General features: G+C 36.1%; 1 protein-coding gene across 1 annotated transcript in view; it reads left to right on the top strand.

Moving 5' to 3' along the window:
- Positions 1–19,009, top strand: part of Tbc1d5 (TBC1 domain family member 5) — a 414,735-nt gene that overhangs the window by 231,951 nt on the left and 163,775 nt on the right. The window contains exons 10-13 of the mRNA XM_051153048.1: positions 9,122–9,210; positions 10,945–10,995; positions 11,103–11,172; positions 12,679–12,851. Of these exons, the coding sequence (XP_051009005.1) occupies positions 9,122–9,210; positions 10,945–10,995; positions 11,103–11,172; positions 12,679–12,851 (383 nt within the window). The remainder of the gene's footprint in view (positions 1–9,121; positions 9,211–10,944; positions 10,996–11,102; positions 11,173–12,678; positions 12,852–19,009) is intronic.

Genomic DNA, 19,009 nt, shown 5'->3' with positions numbered 1-19,009 from the left:
TCTTATACCTGGGTCTCACTTTAAAAAGTTAATTACCTCTTTGACATGTTAAATTCCTGTAGATTTTTTTTCTTATAGAGAAATAATACCTTGATGTAGAAGGACTGAATATTTAGCTGTATCAAATTTAAGGGAAAAGCCTTCAGTTTTATCACAAGCTGTTAAAGCTATTATTTTGTACTAGGTGACACCCCGTTTAACACCGACCATATTGTTAATAGTTATGGGATTTTATTGAATTAATGAGACTGTTATCATGTAGTAGAATGTCTTGCTGAGTTAATTGAAATTGCAGAGATTATATAAATGGTATTAATGAACTTTGACTGCCTGATGTCTCAGCTTTAATAAAGACTGCTTGGTGGGCTAAATGAACACAGGCAGATAAAAGAGCAGGTTCAATTTTGTGAGCCTACAGGCTGTTGAAGAAAACTTTGTTACCTTGTTTACATGTGTGGGTTTCAATTACAAATACTACTAAAGAGCATGTAAGAGCAAAGGCTCTAACTACGCAGCAACACTGCGGTAGGGGCTGGGGAATATCAAAGTATTCATATTAAGTTGAATACTGTGTTTCTTTTTCAAAATTATAGCAAGTGGAATTGTGATTATACTTGATGGATCTTTTTCCTTTAAAGTTGTATATATATTTTTCATTTTCATTTGCTTTTGTTTATCGTATTTTGTTTTTATTTTCTTTTTCCTATTGAAGCCAGTCCCTCATATGTTTAAAACTATCATCAAGCTATGTCTTTTAACCACTTGCAAATAATAAACAAGTTTTACCAAACTAAATTTGAATACAAATCTAATAATTCTTGTTGGCTGGTGAGATGTATCAGTAGTTAAGAGCATTTGCTGCTCTTGCAGGAGTCCTGGGTCAGTTCCTAACTGTTTGTAACTTTAGTTCCAAAAGATCTGGTGCCCCTTTCTGGCTTTTGCTGCAAATTACTCATATACATAAAATTAAAATAAATCTTAAAAAAAAAAAACTAACAGTTTCTCCCTCCCATGTATTTGAGAATATTCCAGTAGGTTTTGTAGAACTTAAAAACTAAACTTATAAAGGATTCTCTTATGGTCTGGAAAAGTGGCTCAGTAGCTAAGATCACTGGATGCTCTCCCAGAGGACCTGAGTACAGTTGTCACAGTTGGCCATATCAGCTCACAGCTCTCCATAACTCCAGCTCTCTTCAGGCCTCTGTAGGTAGCAGGCACACACTTGGTGTACAGATATATGTGCAGCCAAAACACATACACATAAAATAATATTATTTTTCCAGAAAAGATTGTTGTATACTTTTATTGATTTGAGATATGATTTAATAACACTTTTTAAAAATATTCGGCTCAGCTTTTCAAAATATAAATATGATAACTGGTTGATCATTTAGTCAATATACATACATTGAACTATGCTGGGCTTTTAAAGGATGTAAGGTTTCATATATAATCATTCCACAGTGTCCTTAGAGAAATGGCGCTAAGATATCATGTGTATTCCAAAATCCATGACCTTTTATTTGAAAATGTTGTGACATTTGCACATGACCTACATAAGTTCACCCATATACTTAATGAAACTTCTTATAATAACTAATATAGTACAAGTATCTGCAAAGAATTACTAAATTATATTTTTAGAAAAATAATTTTTTAAAGAACTAAGTTTAGTGTAGATGGAATTCCTTTTAATTATTTTATACTATTCTTTGTGTGTATATGGAGTTAACTAACTACACGGATTACCAGGCACACCTCCAGTGTCTTCCTTTATACATGTATGCTGAAGTGGTGCTGTACATGCATGCCATTGCACATGGCTTTTTTACGTAGGTGTTGAGCATCAAACTCAGGTCCTCATGTTTATGCAAGAAGAGCCTTACTGATTGACCCATCTCCTCAGCATCCCATTTTGGTACTGCTTTCAGTCTACCAATTGTTCAGGCCACAGATGCAGAACATTGACATAGAGGACTGAGTGCATATACATACTTATTTCCACATATTTGTATATGCACATACTATTTCATAACTTAGTCGTTTTAATGCTCATTTTATTAATGTGTATGTCCTTCCAATGTATACACCCCTATTAAATTAGAAACCTGCCCATGTTGTTAATTATTGTGTCCCCAACATACGTGGCATTTGTCAAATTGTGATAACAGATGACAAATGATATTTGAACAATTAGGTCATTCAGAGAGGAGTGCCATAGAAACTAAACAGTCAACAATACTTAAATAAAACATCATTGAAATCTCAGCAATATTTTGAGAATGTCATACATGTATATTGTATTTACAGCATTGGCACCTCCCTCTCTCCTCAATCTAAATCCTCCTGTATCTCTCTCCACTCCTTTCAAGTGAACAATCTGTTCTTATTTAATTGTTATTGTTACACTATATACACATATCTATATGCGCATATACACCAAATATGGTGTGTGTTCAGTGATGCTCCTCTCTGTGTTTACAGTTGACTATTGGGGATTGGATAAACTATAAAGGGACTCATTCCTTGAGAAAACGGATTCTCTTCTCTCCCATTGATTGCCTGTGTCTTCTCATCTGTGGGTGGGGGGCTTGTGAGGTTTCCTCTGTACGCATTAACATGTCAAATGATATTTTGATTATGCATGCCTTATTTACACAACCATAGTGTTGAGATTTCAATGCTGCATCGTTCTTGTTAGGTCTAGAAAACCCAGCATCCTGTCTTCCGGCTCTAGCAATCTTCTCAGCCACTTTTCTAGTTGTTACCCAAGCCTTTGATATCAGGGTTGCATTGTGACATACCAAATGAATTTATACACTCCCAGTAACTTAGTCTCTTAGTTTTCCCCCAGGTGTGATTCCCTGACTTCATCTCAGAAATGCAAAATGAAGCTTCCTTGATGATAGATCAGACGTACACTTACCTTTGCTTATAAGGATACATACTTGAATTCATTAGAAACTGTATTGGTTTAAGAAAGGGCAAAACTAGGATGTATGACCCCTCCAACCATAGCTGGTTGGCTAGGTTCACAGTGCAAGGCATGAATTCCCTCCTATTGAGGGGCCTTAAGTCCAGTTAGACGAATATTGCTGATCTCCCAAGATACACTTGGCACTATTGGATCTTTGGAAATATCTTACCAGAGTGATCATTGTTATAGTTTTTAGCTTCAAACTGGGAAGAACTATTGATTGCCTTTTTTTTTTTTCTTCATATCTTGTACCTTCCAGTAATATGACTGCTAATTCTAGAGCTGTTTCCATGTCACTTCCATCTCAGTTTCTCTAAGCCCCCTTCCAGTGCGTGTGATGTGGGTTTTTGTTTTTTGTTCTGTTTTGTTTTGTTTTTTGAGTTTGTTTGGTTGGTTGGTTATTTGGTTGGTTGATTTTTAGTTGTTGTTGCTTTGTTTTTTCTTTTCGAGACAGGATCTCTCTGTGTAATTTTGGCTGTCCTGGATACGCTTTGTAGACCAGGCTGTCCTCGAACTCACAGTGATCTGCTGGGATTAAAGGTAGGCACCACTATGCCTGGCTATGTGTGATGTTTTAAGCAGTAGGACTTACCTTCAAGTTCTCAGAGGCAGCTAAGATAGTGGCAATAGTGTGTGCTCTCTGGGCATCTTTTGACTCCCCTGACAACAACTTGAAGGGAAAGTTTGCATATCTGCCACTGAGTTTTCTGCTAGACAATCTGTGCCCCTTGGGGAAAGCATTATCCTTATTTACACACCCCTTGTCATATAGTTATTTAATGTAAGCTTATACCATACTGTTTGCCTGTGGCCTTTTCAAACATCCATAATTTTATCTCTCCTCCCTGCACACAGTAACTACCCTTCTTACCCAGTTAAAGCCGCACACTTTTTCCCCATTTCCCCCTTCACAACACTAAGTTTCTCCTACATCCCTCTCTAGAGGCTCTTCTCTCCCTCACCACTCCCCCTTCGAAACTGTCTACTCTCCTGGCTATTGTAGCTCATTACAGGCTGCATGCTTAAGTCAAAGTGTTTGGGACTAAGATCCACAAATTAGAAAGAACCTTTGTCTTGGAGTCTGGCTTACCTCATTAAGTATAATAAATATTTGTAGGTTTCTAGGACACTCTGGATCCTTCTACTTTTTATTCTCCCACGCTTCTCTCATCTAGAGTCCCAATAGGATGTCCTCCCCTCTGTCCCGGTTTCCTGGTAAGTGAAGGCTTTCATGGGACATGCTCCTTGGGCTAGTGTGCAGATATAAGTGAGCATATACCATTTGAGTCTTTCTGCTTCTGGGTTAACTCACTCATTATGATCATTTCTAGCTCAATCCATTTGTCCACAAATTTCGGGAATTCCTTGTTTTTAATAGCTGAGTAGTATTTCATAGTGTATATGTACCACAGTTACCTACAAGTAGAACATTATGATAGGCAGATTTGGGCCCAGGGGTCCCGCTCAAACTAAGGCACCAGCCAAGGACAATACAGGCTGTAAGCTTTAAACCTCTACCCAGATCTAGCCAATGGACAGAACATTCTCCACAGTTGAGTGGAGAGTGGGGTATGACTTTCACAAGAACTCTGGTGCTTCATATTTGACCATGTCCCCTGGAGGGGGAGACCTGGTGGCACTCAGAGGAAGGATAGCAGGTAGCCAAGAAGAGACTTGATACCCTATGAGCATATACAGGGGGAGGAAATCCCCTTCAGGAACAGTCATAGGGGAGGGGAGTAAGGAGAAAATGGGAAGGAGGGAAGAATGGGAGGATACAAGGGATGGGATAACCATTGAGATGTAACAAGAATAAATTAATAAAAAAATTTTTTTAAAGTATAATAAAATTTTACTGATTCTTTCATTTGCCTGCATTATTTCATTATCCCATTTTTCTTTAAAACTCAATAGAATTTTATTGTGAATATGTACCCTATGTTCATATTCTTCACTTGAAGGACATTTAGATTGTTACCACTTCTTGGCTATTGTAAATAGGACAGTGATGACAATGGCTGAGAAAGTATCTGTTGAGTATGTGCCAAAGAGTAGGGTCACCCTGTCATGAGGTAGACCTACTTTTAGAATTTTGAGAATTTTCTGTTCTCATTTCCAGAGTGGCTATAGCAGTTTGAAATTCCAACAATTGTTTTCTTGATCTTAGCCACTTTAAATAGGGTTAGATGAAATCTTAAAGTAATTTTAACTTGCTTTTCCCTAATTGCTAAGGATGTAAATCTCTTTAAACTTTTTTTTTTTTTTTAGAATTTTTTTCTGTTAATTTTCTGCCTTGATCCATAGCCCAGTTTTTTTTTTTTTCTTGACTCTGTTTATTAAGCTGTTTATATATTCTACACATTTATCCCCCTCTCAGATGAAGAGCTGGCAAATATCCCTAATCTCTGCCCTTCCTTTTCGCTCAGTGGATTGTTTCTTTACTGTAAAAATCTTTTAGTGTTATGAAGTCCCATTTGATTGCCTTGATTACTAAGCACTAGAACACTAGGTAGAAAGTCATTTTTTATACCTATATTTTGTCATGTACTGCCTGTCTTCTAGCAATTTAAGCATTTCGGGTTGCTGTTCGTGCTTTTTGATAAGATTCAGAGTTGATTATTTTGTTGTTATTGTTGTTGCTCTTGCAGGATGATAGACATTCGTCTTCTTTCATTCTTCTGTGTGTGGCTATTCAGTTGTCCAGTTACTACAGCATTGTTACTTGAGTAGAGCTAAATTCAGATCTACAGAAACCATGTCAATAGTTGCTGGCTGTGGAGGCCTTTTTGTAATCCCAGCCTTGAAGTACAGGGATGGGGATCCCCATTACAACCTAGCTACCATGACTAGCCATATCTTCAAGGCCTGGATTTAATTGAGAAATCCTCCATCAATGAATAAATGGAAGAGCAATTAAGATAGATCTGATACGAAAATTAGACCTGTAAAATGTTCATGATGGAAAGAAATACAGACACACACACACACAATGAGACAAATAAACTAATCAAATCAAAATTACTAACAAAGATTTTGAGTTCAGTCTCACTAGCAGTTAAAAAAAGCACTACTATGGACTTTGAGATTTCTTAAAATTATAAATATTAATGAAAATATGAAATGATGATTTCTATATTCTGCAGTAGGTTATACTCTCTAGATGATACATATCAAGGGCCTTTATAGGTATCACTACCCATAAGTTCTAATTTTTTTTTTTAATTAATTTATTCTTGTTACATCTCAATGTTTATCCCATCCCTTGTATCCTCCCATTCCTCCCCCCCCCCCCATTTTCCCATTATTCCCCTCCCCTATGACTGTTCCTGAGGGGGATTACGTCCCCCTATATATTCTCATAGGGTATCAAGTCTCTTCTTAGCTACCTGCTGTCCTTCCTCTGAGTGCCACCAGGTCTCCCCCTCCAGGGGACATGGTCAAATGTGAGGCACCAGAGTACGTGAGAAAGTCGTATAACACTCTCCACTCAACTGTGGAGAATATTCTGACCATTGGCTAGATCTGGGAAGGGGTTTAAAGTTTACCTCCTGTATTGTCCTTGGCTGGTGCCTTAGTTTGAGCGTGACCCCTGGGCCCAAATCTGCCTATCATATTGTTCTACTTGTAGATTTCTAGGACCCTCTGTATCCTTTTATTTTGCTATTCTCCCATGCGTCTCTCATTTAGAGTCTCAATAGGATGCCTTCCCCTCTGTCCCAGTTTCCTGGTAAGTGAAGGCTTTCGTGGGACATGCCCCTTGGGCTAGTATGCAGATATAAGTGAGTATATACCATTTGATTCTTTCTGCTTCTGGGTTAACTCACTCATTATGATCATTTCTAGCTCAATCCATTTATCCACAAATTTCGGGAATTCCTTGTTTTTAATAGCTGAGTAGTATTCCATAGTGTATATGTACCACATGCTGGCGAGGATGTGGGGAGAGAGGAACACTCCTTCATTGCTGGTGGGAATGCAAACTAGTACAGCCACTTTGGAAATCTATCTGGTGCTATCTCAGAAAAATGGGAATAGGGCTTCCTCAAGACCCTGCTATTCCACTCCTTGGAATATACCCAGAAGATGCTCCAGCACACAACAAGAAAATTTGCTCAACCATGTTCATAGCAGCCTTATTCATAATAGCCAGAACATGGAAACAGCCTAAGTGTCCCTCACTAGAAGAGTGGATAAAGAAACTGTGGTACATAAGTTCTAATTTTAAAAAATTGTTCTGAACAAACCATTAGAAATTGGCAACATGATCACCATTCAGCTATCTCTTGTAGTTTTTAAGTTTAGTGTTTATTTTGGTATTAGGCCGGTCTCTTTGCCTGGCTTCATTCTCATTTTACTTTGCTTCTCTGTAACATTCAATATTGAGTACTTAAGTAGATAATGACTCTTTGTAATTAAAAATTTTGAGAACTATGCCTGAGTATTAATTATATTTATAGCATTTTCACCCCTCCTCTTTTTCCTTCGCTTTTAAGCTATTACTCCCTTGATTTTTGGGGCGTTCCCATGATATTTTAAGTAAAATAATTTAGGTATGTATGGTAGTTTATTCCATATAACAAGTAAATAATGAATCACTGCTAGTATGTTACTAAATCATTTGATTTCAAGACTTCCCACAACTGATAAGTGGAGTCTGCTAAAGTGCTATCTGATTCTGTCTCTGTCTGTCTGTCTGTCTGTCTGTCTGTCTCTCTCTCTCTCTCTCTCTCTCTCTCTATCTCTATCTCTATCTCTCTCTCTCTCTCTCTCACACACACACACACACACACACACACGTGTCATGTCATCATGACTGACTTTCTAAGACAAGCACAACCCTACGTGACCACACAGAAGGCCATATGGATCTGTCCTCACAGCACTGAAGCCTCCCTTTCTACCAGCAAAACAATCTCTCCTTTCTAGTTGCATGGGCTGCAGTGGCAGTGCTGCTGCTGCTCCTCCTCCCCCTCCTCCTCCTCCTTCCCCCTCTAAAGTTTACATTTTCTCTTGATTTAAAAAGAAAATAAAAAAGAGCATCCTTATCTGTTGAGCAAAGAGGAAGTGGTAAATTGCTTACTCTAAGTGCTAGAAAGAATATAATCTGTATTTATGTGCTAAGTGTGGTACTTTATGCTTAAAAAATTAAAATCAGTATTAATAAAGCTAGTCAATAATTAACAATTTTTTTAGAGATTTTGTTTTGTTTTGGGTATTTTGTTTTTGGGTTTTTTTGTTTGTTTTGTTTGTTTTTGGCATAGGGTTCTGTGAGCTTGGCTATCTTAATTGCTTTGTTGGAAAGTCTGGGTTTCATCTCACAGAGATTCTCCTGCTTTGAGACTACAGGCATGTGCCATGGTGTCCAGCTTGTAACAACCTTCTTATGTGTAAATAGTTGAAAAGATTTTAAAGCAAGAGTGGCAGCTTAACATTTTTGTATGTGCAAGCCTATTAGTGTGATCTACTGTTAACAATTAGTGTAAAAGAAAATATTTTAACCTTATTGTTGACGTACATGGAAAATGTCAAGTTTCTGATTAAACATGTCTAAAATTATATTGAAAACTTCATTTTCTGTCATGCTTGCTAAAGATTGTTTCTCTTATTATCCCACATCCCTAGCTAGCTGACTTCAGCTCTTTCTAAATCTACGGCATCCTAATTTGGAGCCATTATATAATGAAAACATTGGGTATAATTTCTTAGGTCTACAGTTCTTCATTGCCCTTAGTAAAAATCTTTACACTGTAGCTCATGATTATAATTTGCATAAGTGAAATTCATATTTATGAGTACAGATCTTGGAGCAACTGACAGGTGCAAGGTTGTCTACCATGCCAATTTATTGTTTGTCTTGTCACTTAAAAGATAGCTGTTCTCTATATTTTAAAGAAGAAATACATACTCTGGTTGAATTAGAATCAAATTCTAAAAGTAGATAGAACTCATTTTGGAGCAATCCACTTTGATGCTTTCCTATATAGCATGTACATCTTTATGGCAGATGTTGACTAAATAAGTATTTACATGTTGAAGGTGTCATTAGACACTGGAAAAAGAACAAAAGCATTTGACTCAGTTGGTACTAGCTATTAGTAAACTAGTGGCATCTTCCTCATCATTTCTTCTGACGTTGTGTTTCAGGGTATGCATGAGCTCCTAGCTCCTATCATCTTTACCCTTCACTGTGACCACCAAGCTTTTCTACATGCCAGCGAGTCTGCACAGCCCAGGCAAGTCTTTAATGAGTTTCTGAGTGCAATTTTGCATCCTTCACTGTGATCTTTTGTTATTTTAAATTTAAAATTTTTTCAGATTGAAGGTACTTTTAAGGTTTATATTCTGTGAACAGTTGGCTATATTTCATGAGACTGATCACTTTAACTTCTAATGCTGGTTTAGATAGAGGGACAAGTTTGGCGTGATGGACAGGTGGCTCAGAAGTTAAGACCTCTTTTAGAGGTCCTGAGTTAAATTCTCAGCAACCACATGCTGACTCACAAACATCTGTAACGGAATCTGATGCTTTCTTCTGTCATGCAGGCATACATGTAGATAAAGCACTCATATAGATAAATAAATAAATCTAAAAATAAAAGGAGAGTAAAGCCAGGTGGTATTGGTGCAAGCCTTTAGTCCCAGCACTCAGGAGGCAGAGACAGATGGTTTTCTCTGTGTTCAAGGCCAGCCTGGTCTATGGAGCACGTTTCCAGAATAACCAGGGCTACATAGAGAAGCACTGCCTTAAAAAAAAAAATCTTTTTTTATTTTTTATTTTTTATTTATTTATTTTTTTTTTTTTTGGTCAAATGAAGACATAAAATTAATGAACCATAGAAGGAAATTTTTGTTATAATTTTTTAAATGCTGATGATGGATAATGCCCAGATATGCCATGCTGTAAGTTTTCACTGTTCGTTTAATAACTTTCTGAGATACTTCCTCCCCACCAGGTTTGACTCAGCTTAGTTCATGAAAGGAGTAGTACTACCAAGGAAGCTGGTATATTTCAGAATGGCTCTTCATATTTTTGAGACAGATTCAGTTATTCTTTTTTATAATTGACCTTATCTTTGGTAACAATTAAAATTTAGCTATCTAACTTAAAACTCCAGTGACGCACCACGAAACATTTTGTGGATGGTATTCCAATCTAGATGAGTATGCAGGGGGGAAAAAGCGCTGATAGCTTGGCACATTTGTATGATCTTTCCTAGTCATAGATAAGCTTTCTGTTTTGCTGGACTCACACCCAAATTATATTAACCTTTGTCTATGAGTTAGTATGAATTAGTAGTTGCATGAGGTCTGTTTTCTAACTTTACTGATGTCATCAAGTCTTGATGCAAGTAACTTATCTTTTAACTGCCTGGATTGACTCTGTGGTCTAAGAATGAAGCTGCTCTTGGGGTCACGTTTTCGTGCCAGTTTTGTATCTGGTACTCTTGTCACTGAAAGTAACTTCAGAATGAGCAGGCTTTGCTGTTTTGGTTCATTACAATGTAGAACAGCCCTGAGTAGATTTGTTAAAGTTGCTATCAGTGACTGATGTTAAGATGAAATTTTTTTTAAGATGAAATTATTTTAAAAAGCCAATAAAAAAACATTTTGTTGTTGCATGTTCAATCAATAATTATAATTTTTGTTTGTTTGATGAAAAGTTGGTTATTATAAGATAATAAAATATTCTTGTAGAAACTTAGTCAAGGAATTTATTGTCACATTTTTTATATGTCCTCTGAAATAATTAGATGGTTACTTCATTGTGAGATAGCAAAGCAAATACCTTCTTTTTAATCTATATAATAAACAGGATTTTGTTTTTTACTGGAGTTGCCCTTGGAAAGGCTAACTTTTCAGTTTCATATTGTATGTAACTTAGCTTATGAATGTAGACTAAGACAGAAGCTACATTTACTGCAGTTATTAAGAAATTGCTCATTTTGATTGTTTGTATTCTTTTTAAGTGAGGAAATGAAAATTCTCTTGAACCCTGAGTATCTGGAGCATGATGCCTAGTAAGTGCTAAGACTACTGGATTTTTTTTCTTTTTTCTTTTTTTTTTATATTATCAGTACTTTAGTGGTGATTAAATATAACATTATTTTATTTATTTAATTTTTAGTGCAATGTTCTCACAACTTATGGAAACTGCTGAACCTTGGTTTTCTACTTTTGAGCATGATGGTCAAAAGGTAACTCTCATAGTACAGATTTTTTCATTACACTTGAGTTAACAAATTCAGTAAATAACAGCATATACCAGAACAATTAGTTATTTCATTGTAATTCAGATTGTATCATTTTCATAATACAATCTGAAAATAGGACATAATAGTAAATCTATATATCTATAACATATTCTAATAATATTGGTAGGTAAATAAACATAACATAAAGATTGCATATAAGTAAATAGAAACTTTTCCTTTATATACGCATTTGTTCATGCAGTATTGCCAATTAATTATAAAATCATTATAAACTTTTTTGTCTGTCTGTAGGATTCAGTGTGTAGCCTGGCTAGTCTGGAACACAGAGATCTGCCTGCTTCTGCCTCCTACGTGTTGGGATTACAGATGTGGTTATTAAAAAACTTTCATTGTTCTCTTAGTAAGGTTTGTATGCATTATTAATTGAACCACACTGATAAACATCTGTGTCAGATAACTTGACTTTCTTTTGCTAGTATATTATTTTTGAACTCATACATTTAATATTCATATTCTTTAGTTTATTTTGCTTTTTTGTTTTGTTTTGTTTTGTTGTTTTTCGAGACAGGGTTTCTCTGTGTAGCCTCGGCTGTCCTGGGCTCGCTTTGTAGACCAGGCTGGCCTCGAACTCACAACAATCCGCCTGCCTCTGCCTCCCGAGTGCTGGGATTAAAGGCGTGCGCCACCACGCCTGGCTTATTTTGCTTATTTTTATTGATGCTCTGTGCGTGACTGAAATTACTCAGGGATAGCATTTGAGTACAGGATAAGACTTGAGAATTTTCTGTATTAAAAAGGAAGTCTGTGCTTGAGCATTAGATTGAAGATCGATGGCAAACTAAGAATCGCTAGGAAAGGTTGCTACAAATGTGACTATCAGAGTAATAAAAATTAAGGCTGATGGTCAATGGAGGCCTGGCTTAAAATTTGAAGTAGTAAGAAAAGGAAGTTGAGTGAAGGCCAACACAGATTTTAGTTTAATTACTTATGTTTTAGAGTTTTTAAATATTTTCTCAGCTACTTAAATTAACAAAACAACAGACAAAATATTTCCTGTTCTAAGATGATTTCCGTTTTTCTTTCCGGTTTTGTGTAGTTTTGAGAGCTTAAACTATTTTCATTTAGAATTTCAGTTTTCACTGTGATAAGAAATACATTTTCATCTAAGTGTTGCATTTATATGCAGTGACCAGTCAGTCGCTTGCCACAGGCAGCTTGAAGGCTTCACTGCCTCCAGCAAATTTCTTTGGAAACTTTAATGTCACAAGAGAAACAGTTGAAGTGAAAGATATTCAGAAGACATGTCCTGGCAATGGCTTTAGGAGTCCATCCACTGTCGATCGGTTTATGATTCTATAGTCTATGCCTTTGTTGTGATAAAGTAGTTATGGTTCTTTAAACCTATTTTGATGAATAAATTGTAAACCAATTTCCATGTTTCTTAATTTCAGATTGAAATAATACATGTTCTATTTTTCTCATTTTCAGGGAAAAGAAACTCTGATGACCCCTATCCCCTTTGCTAGACCACAGGACTCAGGGCCAACAGTTGCCATTGTTACGAAAGTCAACCAGATCCAAGACCATCTGCTGAAGAAACATGATACTGAGCTCTACATGCACTTGAACAGACTAGAGATTGCACCACAAATATATGGGTTGTAAGTTTTAAATTTCTATTTTAGCTATTCCTAATTATGATTTTCTGGTACTTTCTGAAAAGCTCAGTTACCTAAAAGGAAAAGCTATTGTGGCTCCATGTTATTTATGTGCCAAGCTCACCTCATTACCTTTATATAGCATTTCATCTAATACTCTACCAAACCTTAGAAGGGGCTGCCACTCCTTTCTGACCGTGGAGGAAGCTAATCCTCTTAGATTAATTAACTTTATATCTTTGAAACAATGATGTTCTAACTCAAACCCACTCAGGTTGAATATGTAGTTTTGAGGGTTTGTTGGTTTTTTTTTTTTTTTTTTTTTTGAACAAACACTTTGAACATGGCAAGAGTCAGTTATTCAACTAGGCTGTCTAAGGAAGCATGAGGTTGCACAGGTAAACACACATGAGTCCAGCCCTGAGACACAATCCTCTATGGATGTTGTTTGAATGCTGTCTGTTGTCACTCTTTGTTCTGTTTGTAGCCTTGAATTTCTTTCTGGAAGAAAAATGTCCTTCTCAGTGAACATGCTGTATTAATTTTCTGTACCCCCAAAACTTCTCTAACATAATAGCAGAACAAGGATTCAGTCATTCCTGAGGGTGTGTGTTTGTGTGTGTGTGTGTGTGCGTGCGTGCGTGCGTGTGTGTGTGTGTGTGTATGCACGCGCGCACGTGCATATTTCTTAGTAATTAAATGCAGTATTTGGGTAAAATAGAAAAATAGTGGTTTACTCAGTGTACGTTAGCTAAATAAAGCTATAGATAACAGAACTTTTCATCACATCCAAAAGAAAAATGCCCCTTTTGTCCAGTATTATGCAATATCTTAGCAGATACCTTTATGAAGCCTAACTCTCAAGCCACATATTGAAGGATAAGAGCGTTGTTTTGGTGTACAGAGAAGATTTTCAGTATTATGAGTTGTGGAGGCTTTCACCTGAGTCAAGTTTGAGACCAGAATAGGGACTAGCTTTATAAAATTACATAAAGTAACCAAGGAGATGTTGTTTTATTTATGGTTTCTTATAAGACAGAGTCTTTCTCAAATAGTTTGCGCTCTGTCTTCTCTCTCGGGAATCTCTGGATTCTGTTGAAGAAGTCTACAACCTTATGTTTATGGTGTTGGCTTGCTTGTATTATTTAGCTATGGCATTGTTGAAATAGTGCCATCATTCCCATTAGAAATGACAGACTCTTCTGGGTTAGAGTCATCGAACAGCACACTGGGATATTAAGGAGTTGCCACTTACAAGTGAAATAATGTGTCACTGTAAATACTGAAACTTAATTTAAAAACTAAGAAGTTAAATTCTTTTTTCCTTTCTGTGATACAAAGAATAGGATAAATTAATGCTTCAAAGAAATTATTTAGTTAAAAAAAAAGAGGACTGGGTTGGTTGTTTAAACTCCTTTTCAAGAGTAAATTGAAAATGAGTGTCCATGTTTGCTAATTTTAATTAGCAATGGTTGTTAGTACAATAGAAAAAAGTTACTATTCAGTATCTTTGTCATTTCTTTAAAATGCTTTATACTGTTTGGCATTTGTCTGTGCTGATGATTTATGCACTTAGGTAGCATAAACTTGAGTATATTAATTCATATTGAGAATACTCCAGCTTAGCAAATCTTGAAAATTTTTTTCTTTTTAAATTTTTCACTGTAAATTTTTTCAAATAATCAATCTTGTCATATATTCATATAATATATATCATATAATCATATACCCTATTCTTGACATCATATTCTTTTTCCCTCCAACTCCTCCCAGATTCTACCTCTTCTCTACTTTATATTCTTTCTTCCTCTTACACACACACACACACACACACACACACACAAAACACACACAGATACACACACACACACACACACTCACACACACCAAAAAAACCATATGGAGTTTATTTTGTATTGGACAGCTATTACTGAGCTGTGAGGCTTGGCCTGAGATGTGGTTGATATGCCCAGCATCACAATGTTGAGGAAAACTCATTTTCCCGTTTCCAGCAGGTATTAGTTCCAAATACTTTATTGGATAGGGCCTGTACTTTGTGCCCACTTCCCCTTCTCTTGCTAAGATTTTTTTTGTTTCTGGTTTGAAATTGTCTTGGGTATGCTGGGTATTTCTTTCTGTTTTTCATAGATCCTTAACTGAGTCTTAGGAAGGAGTGTAGAGAGAGCAGACATTATTTTCGTTCAACTTTATCATAGAAGTTTCTAGCTCTTATTGGACATCCCTATAAGCATTTTCCTGGCAAAACCACATGATCCATGACATGAATTCTCTTTTTTCATTCTACTTTATAAATATTACTACCAGTATCAAAGCTTTCAGTAACCATAGTTGCCTCATGACTGTCATTTTTAATATAAATTTTAGCTTACTTATCTTTGAAAAAGAAGATACTTTTTTATCAATTTGCTTATTTTATATAGTATAGTACAAAGATTTTTCCCATTTGTTTGGCTTACTATTTGTGAGGCATATGAAAAGCCACATGGGTTGAATAACCTCATGCCCCCCTTAAATCTGCCCTAAACTATATTATCCATGTGTGTATTTCTTATTGGTAAATATTATAAACTTGAAGAAATGGCTGTGCGTGTGTGTGTGTGTGTGTGTGTGTGTGTGTGTGTGTGTGTATTTATATGTACAATAGGAAATATAAGCTTTAAAATCAAATTATATCTCTTTAACTGCTTTGATCCCTAATTTGGTTATCTGTAAAATAGTTTATTTAATATTTTTTAATTAAAATATAACTTTAACCCCTTTTTCATAAATAAATATATACACTGCTTTTTTTCTTTTAAAAAATTTAATTTTTTATAATATATTTAGATTACATCCCTATTGCTATTTCCTCCCTTCCCACCCTCCTTTCCTCCCTCTTCCATCATATTCCCCTCCCCTAGACATTTGACAGAAGGGAACTTTCTTCCCCAACATATGACCACAGCCTATCAGGTCTCTGCTTGATAGCCTTCTTCCCCTTTCTCTGTGTGCCTGCTGGGCCTCCCCACCAAAAGGAAGTGATCAAATTGTGGGCACCAGAGTTCATGTCAGAGGCAGTCCCTGCTCTCTCTACACCTATGGAGAATAATAAGCAAGCCATTGGAATAGGGGGGTCTAGATTTACTGCATGCATTGTCCTTGGTGCAACAGTTTGCTCAGGGCCCCCAGGTCCAGATCCAGCAGCCTTGATGGTAGTCTCCTTGTGGGGCTGCTGAACTCTCTGGGTCCTTACATCTCCCCATTCTTCCATACCACTCTCACTGGGAGTCCAGGGAGTCCTAGCATCTGTCTCTATGACCCTCGCTGGGGGAGGATATCTCAAAAGATATCTCTGTTGGGCTAATATCCACTTATTTTTTTTCTAATATCCACTTATAAGTGAGTATATACCATGTGTGTCTTTCTAGTCATACAGAATGATCCTTTCTAGTTCCATTCATTTGCCTGCAAATTTCTAGATTTTCTTATATTTAATAGGTGAGTAGTATTCCATTGTGTAAATGTCCTACTGGTTTTTTTTTTTTTTTTCCAGTTTTTTGTTGTTGTTTTGTTTTGTTTTGTTTTTGTTTGATTAAGGGACATCTAGGTTCTTTACAGATTCTGGCTATTATAAATAAAACTGCTATGAACATAGTTGAGTAAATGTCTTTGTTGTATGCTGAAGCATCTTTCAGGTATATGCCTGAGGTGGTATGCCTGGGTTATGAGGTATTACTATTCCCAATTTTCTGAGAAAGTACCAGATTGATTTCCAGAGTGGTTGTTTATCAGCAATGGAGGAATGTTCCCCTTTTTCCACATCCTCACCAGCATGTGCTGTCACTTGAATTTTTTATCATACTTATTCTGAAGAGTGTAAGGTGGAATCTCAGAGTCATTTCGATTTGCATTTCCCTCATAACTAAAGATGTTGAGCATTTCTTTAGGTGTTTCTAGGCCATTCGACATTCCTCTGTTGAGAGTTCCCTGTTTAGTTCTGTACCCCATTTTTAATTGGATTATTTAGTAGTAGTGTTTAATTTCCTGAGTTCTTTATATTTTTAGATAATATCTCTTTGTCAGATGTAGGGTTGGTAAAGATCTTCTCACAGTCTGTAGGCTGTTGTTTTGCTCTGTTGACAGTGTTCTTTGCCTTACAGAAGCTTTTCAGTTTCATGAGGTCCCATTTGTTAATTTTTGATCTTGGAGCCTGAGCCATGTGCTCTATTCAGGAAGTTGTCTCCTGTACTAATGAGTTCAAGGCTCTTTCCCACTTTTTTTTCTAACAGATTTAGTGTCTCGTTTTATGTTAAGGTCTTTAATCCACTTGCACTTGAGTTTTGTACAGGATGATAAATACGGATCTATTTGCTTTTTTCTACATGTGGATATCCAGTTAGACCAACAACATTTGTTGAAAATGCTATCTTTTTTCATAGTATGAATTTGGCTTTTTTGTCAAAAATCAAGTGTGCATAGGTGTGTGGGTTCATTTCTGGGTCTTTGATTCTATTCCATTGATTAATTAGCATATTTCTATGTCAGTACCATGCCAGTTCTGTTACTGTTGCTCTATAATACAGTTTGATATCAAAGATGGATATTTATCCAGAAGATCTTTTATTCTATGAGATTCTTTTAGCTATTCTGGGTTTTGTTTTGTTTTCTGTATGAAGTTGAGAATTAATCTTTCAAGGTCAATAAACAATTGTGTAGGTATTTGATAGGGATTGCATTGAATCTATAGATTGCTTTCCTTAAGAGGGGCATTTTTACTATGTCAATCCTCCTGATCCATGAGCATGGGAGATCTTTCCATCTTCTGCTATCTTCTTAAATTTCTTTCTTTAGAGGCTTGAAGTTTTTTTCATACAAGATTTTCATTTTCTTGGTTAGAGCTACACCAATATACTTTATATTATTTGTAGCTATTGTGAGGGATGTAGTTTCCCTAATATCTTTCTCAGCCTATTTGTCATTTATATACATGAGGGCTACTGGTGTTTTGTTTTGTTTAATTAATCTTATATTTGGCCACTTTGTGTTTATCAGCTCTAGAAGTTCTCTAGTGGATTTTTGGGGGTCACTTATGTACACTATCATATCAGCTATGAAGAGCAATACTTTGACTTCCTCATATCCTTTTTGGATCCCCTTGATCTCCTTTTGTCTTACTGTTCTAGCTAGATCTTCAAGTACTATATTGAAGAGATATGGAAAGAGTGGGCAGCATTGTCTATTCCCTGATTTTAGTGAAATTTCATTGAGTTTCTCTCCATTTACTTTGATGTTGGGTATTGGCTTGCTGTTTTATGGCCGTTTTTATGTTTAGGTATATGCCTTGTATCCCTGATCTTTCCAAGACTTTAAGCATAATTGGGTGTGGGATTTTTTTCAAATGCTTCTTTTGGCATCTAAGGAGTTGATCATGTGGGAGTTTATTTCTTTCAGTTTGTTTATATTGTCATTACATTGATGGATTTCCATATATTGAACCATCCCTGCATGCCAGGGATGAAGCCTACTTGATCATGGTGAATATCTTTGATGTGTTCTTGGATTCAGTTTGCGAGGATTTTATTAAGTATTTTTGCATCAATGTTCTTAACAAATTCATCTGAAATTCTCTTTCTTTATTGGGTCTTTGTGGTTTAGGTGTCAAGGTGACTATAGCCTTATAGAATGAGTTATGTTCCTTCCATTTCTATTTTTTGTATGATAGTTTGAAGAACGTTGGTATTAGCTCTTCTTTGAAGGTCAGGGAAAATTCTGTGTTGGAACCATCTGGCCCTGTGGGGTTTTTGTGTTGTTTGTTTGTGTTGTTTGTTTGTTTTAAGATGGGAGGCTTTTATTGACTTCTTTTTCTGTGGGAGAAATAGGACTATTTAATTTGTTTACCTGATCTTACTTCAACTTTGGTATATGGACTTTATCCAGCAAGTTGTCCATTTGATTTAAAATTTTAAATTTTGTGACATATAGGCTTTTGAAGTAAGACCTAATGATTCTTTGGATTTCCTTGGTGTCTGTTGTTATGTCTCCTTTTTCATTTCTGATTTTGTTGATTTGGATGGTGTCTATGCCTTTCAAGTTTGTTTGGTTAAGGATTAGTCTATCTTGTTGATTTTTCTCAAAGAACCAGCTCTTGGATTCATTGCTTC

Source organism: Acomys russatus, chromosome 11 (genome assembly GCF_903995435.1).
Source record: "Acomys russatus chromosome 11, mAcoRus1.1, whole genome shotgun sequence".
Taxonomy (NCBI): Eukaryota; Metazoa; Chordata; class Mammalia; order Rodentia; family Muridae; genus Acomys; species Acomys russatus.
This window is presented reverse-complemented; position numbering and strand designations above follow the sequence as displayed.